General features: G+C 32.7%; 1 protein-coding gene and 1 long non-coding RNA gene across 2 annotated transcripts in view; both read right to left on the reverse strand.

Annotated features, from left to right (window-relative positions):
* Map3k2 (mitogen-activated protein kinase kinase kinase 2) overlaps positions 1-2,072 on the reverse strand; it is a 36,795-nt gene extending 34,723 nt beyond the window's left edge. Inside the window, exon 1 of the mRNA XM_015479084.2 lies at positions 1,342-2,072. Coding sequence (XP_015334570.1) covers positions 1,342-1,345 — 4 coding nt within the window. The 5' untranslated portion in view covers positions 1,346-2,072. The remainder of the gene's footprint in view (positions 1-1,341) is intronic.
* A 3,290-nt stretch (positions 2,073-5,362) lies between these two features.
* LOC125619366 lies at positions 5,363-6,450 on the reverse strand. The gene is made up of 2 exons (XR_007350871.1): positions 6,153-6,450; positions 5,363-5,951 (listed from the first exon to the last, which is right to left on the reverse strand). It is a non-coding gene; the product is annotated as an uncharacterized LOC125619366 (long non-coding RNA).
* Positions 6,451-7,838: the final 1,388 nt, after the last annotated feature.

The raw sequence follows: 7,838 nt of genomic DNA on the forward strand, positions 1-7,838 counted from the left end.
AAAGCACTTGCCTAGTATGCATGAGGCCTTGGGTTTTATCCCCAGTAATGACTTACAAAAAAAAAAGACTGTTAAAGTAACAATGAATTCCACTATTATGTGTAGTCACAATGTACCAATTTAAAAAAAGAGAAAATGTACCATTTTCTACCATATGTGTAAAAAGGGAAAAGTCCAAATGAACAAAAAGTTTAAATCTTGGGAAGATGACATACAAAACAAAGGAAAATCTGAGTTTCTTCTTTTGCAGGCTTCAAGAATTACATGGTAGATAAGTACCTATATCAAGAAACTTACTTTGAGGAGAGTGATAAAATGTGAACAAATCCACAAAAGATCAAACTTAGTGTGAACATAAAATAAGCACTATTCTAAACAATTCTTAGACTGTTTTACTCTATTATGAATCCCTGTGGTGGTCACAGGGTACTAGGCATATTAGGTTATAAATGTCGTATAGGTTATGGATAGACCCAAAACACAGTGAGAATGCCCAGAGGATATCAGACTGACAAATGAGCACATAGAAAGAGTAGTGGATTTCTAATGTGTGTTTTTTTAAAAAAAGGACATTCATATGAACATAAAATCAAAAAAACTGAGATAACTTCAAATGAAATCTTTAATTAAAGATACACTGAATTAGATATCATATACATATTCATTACACTTGAAAAATAACTATGAGAAATAATAAGTATCTCCTTCTCTAATCCCTTTTCAGAATGGAACCCTCAAGACCTAGGAGAAAAAGGCAAGTGGGGAGAAAATATGTAAATTGAACACCCACAATTCATTTTTTTTTTTTATGTGTGTGTGTGTGGTGGTATTGGGGATTGCTCAGCCCTTTTAATTTTGAGACAGGGTCTCACTAAATTGCTGAGGCTAGGCTTAAACTTCCAATCCTCCTGCCTCAACCTCCTGAGTTGTTGGGATTACAGGCATATACCACTGCACTTGACCCCACAATCCATTCTTATATGGTTCAGTCCCTTTAAATTATCATTCCGGAGCATCAATTGTTTGCTGCATTACTTGACAATTCAATTTTATAATTTATTTTTCTCTTGACATCAGACACTGAAGCAAATCATAATTCATCTGAACAGTTTACTCTGAATGTCCCTACTGTGTCTCCTGCACAAAATTATCATTCTAAAACTGTTAACAACACAAAAAGTACTTTAACTGAAAAATCTATTAAGTAAAAATAAACATTACATAAATCTGATACATCATAAAATTTATATATAAAATGTCTACTATAACACATAATAGAGAAAAAAATTCCCCCATCCTATCCTTTAATTATAACCGAAAATGCTTTTAGTTTGAACTCACCCATTACGGCAACCAGCTTGATAATTTGTAAGTTAGGAAAATGGCTCTCCCATCAGCATTCTTTATTGCCTTATGAAGTAAAACAAACAAAAAAACCCAAACACATTAATAGTAAGAAACAGAAGAGGCAGCCACAAAAAGAAGAAAAGTAGTATAGACAACACTAATGAGAAATACACAATATGAATATTTTATGTATTTTTTTTCTGACAGAAGTACTTTATGTTGGAAAGCTATCATGTAGGCACCCTTGCCTAACACACCAAAATTCCAGACTTCCCAAAGAAAAGCATTCAGAATAAACTATAGTGCTTGTACAAATAGCTTAGGGACAATAAGCTATTACCAGTTATTAGTTAGGGATGTTGGAACTCTCCTGAAATCCAAGTCCTCAAGTGCCAGTCAAAGGTTAACCTTGTAAGCAGGTCTTTCTAAGGATAAGTAGTCTGTCACATTAATTCTTTTCTACATAAGCAGCAATAGGAAATTAAAACATTTGTTTAAAGAAAACCGCATAAAGCAATAATTATAACTGTTGTAAGAAATTCAACATATAATGATATAATTTACCTCGTAATAATAACACAAAGGGGAAAGACAGAGTTACATTGAGCATAAAAAAGTATTCGTATGTTATTGCAATAAAGTTTATATCAACCCAAACTACACTGTTTATAAATTAAAATGTTAACTCTAATACTCAGGTCAACCACTAAAAAAAAAAATTTCAAAATATATATCAAAGAAAACAAGAGAATTCAAATGGCATACTCAAAAATAATTATCTGGCACACTGGCACATGCCTGTAATCCCAGCAGCTTAGGAGGCTGAGGCAAAGGATCAAGAGTTCAAGCCAGCCTCAGCAATTTAGCAAGGCCCTAGAAATTCAGTGAGACCCTATCTCTAAATAAAATACAAAAAAGGGCTGGGGATGTGCCTCAGTGGTTAAGTGCCCCTGAGCTCAATCCTTGGTACCAAAAAAAAAAAAAAAGGTTATTTAACATAAAAGGTAGTAATAGAGAAACTGAGTAACAATAAGACAACAGACAAGAGATACAATAACCCCCCCACAATATAATCCTATCTTATGGTAACTGCCTTAAATATAAATGGGATGAACAAACCAATTAAAACACAGAGATTAGCAGAATAGATTTTAAAACATGATCAACTATATGTTGCCTACAAGAGACACATTTAAATTCAAAGACAAAATAGTTTGTAAGTGAAAGTATAGAATAAGATATACTATGCAAAGAGTAGCCAAGAGGCCTGGAATGGCTATACTAATATCAGACTAAATAGATTATAACAATAAGTTATTAGTAAAATGGGCACTTTATAATGAAAAATGGCCTATTCAACAACAACATACTGCAATTATAAATATATGCACCTAATAGTCTCAAAGCACATGAAACAAAAATGATAGAATTTAAGGAAGAAACATGCAATTCATATATAAGAGTGGTAAACTTTGATGCCCCATTTTCAATAATGGATTTAAAAAGTAGAAAGTCAATGAGGAAACAAGATTTGGACAAAATTATTCAACTACTAGACTTAATAAACATCTGTAGAACTTCCAACCCTCAAAACAGCAGAATGCACAATACAGTATCTTCCAGGACAGCCCATATGCTAGGCAATAAAACTAATCTCAGCATACACAATCACCCAAAATGTGTTCTCTGACAACAATGCAGTAAAGTCAGAAATTGGTAACAAAAGGAAATCTGGGGAATTCACAAATATGTTAAAATTAAACCACATACTCAAAAAGATCTGGTGGATCAAAAAGAAGTCACAAGGAAGTTAGAACATACTGTGAGATAAACATAAAAACACAACCAACAGAAACTTTATGCATGCATCGCAATTAAAAATGAAACTTGTAACTGTTAATGTTTATATTAAAAGAAAGACCTCAAATCAATAACCTAAACTTATACCTTAAAAAATTAGAAAAAAATTTAAGCCCAAAGCAAACTGAAGAAAAGAAACAATAGAGATGAGTGGAAGGAAACTACAAGGTAGAATTATAGAAATGAGCTAGAAAACAGGAACACCATAAAATTTTTTTACATCAATGAAACAAAAGTTAATTTTTGAAAAGATCAACAAAGCTAGTCTAACCAAGGAAAAAAAAGAAACAAACAACCATAACAGAGTCAAGAAGAAATAGTCTAAACAGACCTATAAAAATCAAGGAGACTGAATTAAAAATGAAAAACCTTTCACAAATAAAAAGTCCTCTACCATATGGTTTCAAACATAAAAAACTAACAATAATGATTATCGATTCATTCCGAAGCCAGTATAAATAACTCTGATACCAAAACCAGAAAAAGACAACACAAGAAAATTGCAGATCAATATCCCTTGTGAATACAGATGTAAAATTTATTAGCACAATACTAGCAAATATAATCCAGAACATGAAAAAAGGAATATACACCATGAACACATGGGATATGTATTCATAATACAAAAAAAGTAGGTTCAGAATACAAAACCAACCAATGCAATAAATCAGATTAATAGAATACAGGATAAAAATCACATAATCATTTCAACAAAAAACATATGTGTCAAAATTCAACATGAGTAACACTCAAAAGACAACAAATAGAAGGGAATATCTTCAAGTTGATAAAGAGAATCTATGAAAAATTCACAACTAACATCATACTTAATGGTGAAAGACTAGCTATATCCCCCCTAAAAATTGGAAACAATCCAAGGATGTCTTGTCTTACTACTTCTATGTAATACTGTACTGGAGGTTTTAGTCAGAATATAAGGCAAGAAGATAAAAAGAACCCAGATTAGACAAGGAGTTTAGGTATACCTATTTGCAAGTGATGTATATTACACAGAAAAGTCTTAAATTCACAAAAAAACACTATTAGAACTATGAAACAAGTTCACCATGGTTACAGGATACAATATCAACACTAAAAAATGAGTTGTATTTCTACATATTAACAATAAACATTTTGGAATGAAATTGAGAAATCAATTCCATTTATGATAGTATCAAAAAGTGTAAAATAGTTAAGAATATTTAAATAAATGCAAGACTTGTGTGCTGAAAACTATGAAACAATTAATGAAATTAAAGTAGATCTAAATATACAAAAAGACATCCCATAACCATGTTAATGGATGGGGAGACATTTTTAAGAAGCCAAACTACCCCGCAAAGTAATCTATAGATTGAATGCAATCTATATCAAAACTCTAATGGCCTCTTTTCAGAAATGGAAAGGCTGATCCTCAAATTCATATGGAACTGCAATGGGCACTCAATAGCCAAAACAATACTGACTTCAAAACTTATTAAGCTACAGTAATCAAAATGGTTTAGTGCTGGCACAAGGATAGAGATCAATGGGATAGAATTAAGAGTCCACAAATAGACCCAAACATCTATGATGGACTGATTTTTCACAAAAGTGCAAAGACAATTCAATGGACAAAGAATAATCTTCAACAAATGGTGCTATATGAGTGGATATCCACATAGCAAAGCATGAAGTTGAACCACTTCCTAACATAATACACAACACACAAAAATTAGTTCATCATGGATCAAAGATATAAATATTAAGAGTTAAATAAATAAAAGTCTCAGAAAGAAAGGGATGTGGATATTTTCATTACTTTGGATTAGGCAACAAGTTTCCTAATATGACATTATAAGTAGAAGCAACAAAAGAAAAATTAATGGGACTTCATCAAAATTTAAACATTTTCCCAGTGACTTGGGAAGCTGAAGCAGGAAGGATTACAAGTTCAAGACCAGTCTCACCAACTTAGTGAGACCTGTCTTGAAAAAAAAAAAAAAAAAAAAAAGGCTGGGGAATATAGCTCAATGATAGAGCACCCCCCCCCACCCCGGCCAGGTTCAATTCCTAGTACTGCCAAAGAAAAATGTTAAAAATTGTGTGCATCGAAGGATACTGGGTATCAAGGGCTGGATGTATAGCTCAGTTGGTAGAGTGCTTGCCTTGCATGCACAAGGCCCTGGGTTCAATCCCCAGCACCACCAAAAAAAAAAAAAAAAAAAAAAATCTGCTACTGAGGACACTGTCAAGATAATGAAAAGCCAACTAAAGAAAGGGAGAAAACTTTTGCAAGTCTGACATATCTAATAAGGAACTATTATAACAATAGACAACTAATTCAATCATAAAATGAACAAAGGATTTAAAAAGACATTTCTCCAAAGACAAATAAGCACTTGAGAAGATGCTTAATAACATGTGTCACTAGAAAAATATAAATCAAAAGCACAATGACATAACACTTTACACCCAGCAGGATGGATAAGCAAAACAACAAGGACTAGTGGTGGTGAAAATGTAGAGCAAGGGGTACCATTAGAATCACATTATTGGGCGGGGGCAGGGTTGTGGCTCAGTGGTAGAGCACTTGCCTAGTATGCGTGAGGCACTGGGTTCAATCCCTGGCACCACATAAAATAAAAACAAATAAAATAAAGGTATTGTGTCCATCTATAAATAAATAAATAATGTTTATTAAAAAAAAATTATCGCTCCTACAAATACATCCAAGAGACCTGAAAATATGACCACACAAAAACCTGCACTAGGGCTGGGGATGTGGCTCAAGTGGTAGCGCGCTCGCCTGGCATGCGTGCGGCCCGGGTTCGATCCTCAGCACCACATACAAAACAAACATGTTGTATCCGCCGATAACTAAAAAATAAATATTAAAAAAAAAAAAATTCTCTCTCTCTCTCTCTCCTCTCTCACTCTCTCTTTAAAAAAAAAAAAAAAAAAACCTGCACTAATATTCAATAAGAGCCCCAAAGTGGAAACCCAAAAGTCTATCAATTGATGAATGAATAAACAGCATATGATATATTCATCAATGAAATACAATCAACCATTATTCAGTCCTTCAACCCTGGACTTTCCAGACTCCAGAACTGTGAGGAATAAATTCTTCAAAAATTACCCAGGCTGTGGCATTCAATTATAGAAGCAGAAAATGAACTAGAGGGGAAAAGGAAAGGAAGAATAAAGGGACAGAGGAAAGAAACAACAGAGACATTCTATGAATAACTGGAAATCATCTGTCCATACAGAAGAGCAAGAGCCTCAGCTCAAGTCACAATAGCTACTACAGAAATTCCAGGTTCAATAGTATCAGATATTATGATTTTTTCAAAAAGCCAAATTCAATTTTAATGTGAGACCTTCCCATTTTAAAATATTATCAATTTTATTCATATTTTTACAAAAATATTGTATGTATTCTTTCATGCTACCATCTTGTAGCCACTCTACTGGAGGATCACACACAGTTTGAAAAAATAAATTCAACATTACAACAGTTCTAAGTTCTTAGTAGTTGTAATATTATTTTACAATAACATAGTAGTTGTAATATTATTTTACAGTAACATAAAAGGATTTCCAAAGAAAACATTTTAATATATGAATACTTGGGATATAACATAAAAATGCTCCTTTCATCACCCAATGAGTACCATTTCCAGGGGCAACTACTATATTACCTCCGTTTTTAGGACTTTTAGTCTTGCCTTCCCCTTCCCCACCACTCCCTGTTCTAGGGATCAAACCTAGAGCCTTGTGCATGCTAAAAAGGCACTCTACAACTGAGCTACCTCACTAGCCTGAGTTTTTAGGACTTTTTCATCAAGGCAAGTATAGAACTAAATTTTTTCTGTTTTTCAGATAGGGTCTTACTATGTTGCCCATGCTGGCCTTGAATTCACAATCCTCCAGTATGAACCTCCCAAGTAGCTGGGATTATACCCTGTGCCCAGCTAAGACTAATTTTTAAACAATGAGAAACAAAGATCTAGCCTAAACACTATCTTTTATAAATAAGACATCTGAGGGCCAAAAATATAATAATTTATTACAGTCATAAAACTAGGCAAAACTAGAATGTGAATACTTATTTCTTATTTCTCACTCAAATAAATTTACCATACTACCATATGTCACTGAGTTCACTTCTGGGGAAAATAGCTAGCATAAGAAATTTTCCTACCGTACAAATACACATAAACAAAATAATCACAAAGAGGTTGATGAAGTTTCATGTATTATGTTCTGCACCTACAAATTTAAAGTCTTAATAAAATTTTTCAAAGTTTTTGATTTAAAATGTTTAAGACAAAATTTGACTAATCTCAGAAATAAAGTACTATTAAAATCTTTATAATGGAAATGAATCAAAGCTGTATTTCCATAAAGCAGCTATGGTACATTTACTAATATTCTGATGCTAAACTGGACAAAATAATGAAAAATTACAAAATTAAGTGGATGACAAAAAAAGACAAAGGTGAAATAACAGTTACATATGAAACTGAAAGATCTTATCCATAAGATAATCCACAAATTATTTTAACTTTTGTTCAGACTGTATTTCAAGCAACTGAGGGTAAAATATCCTATTACTATACATATGGGTATTTCACACTTTCAATTCA

The sequence above is a fragment of the Marmota marmota genome, unplaced genomic scaffold, assembly GCF_001458135.2.
Source record: "Marmota marmota marmota unplaced genomic scaffold, marMar, whole genome shotgun sequence".
NCBI classification, from domain to species: domain Eukaryota; kingdom Metazoa; phylum Chordata; class Mammalia; order Rodentia; family Sciuridae; genus Marmota; species Marmota marmota.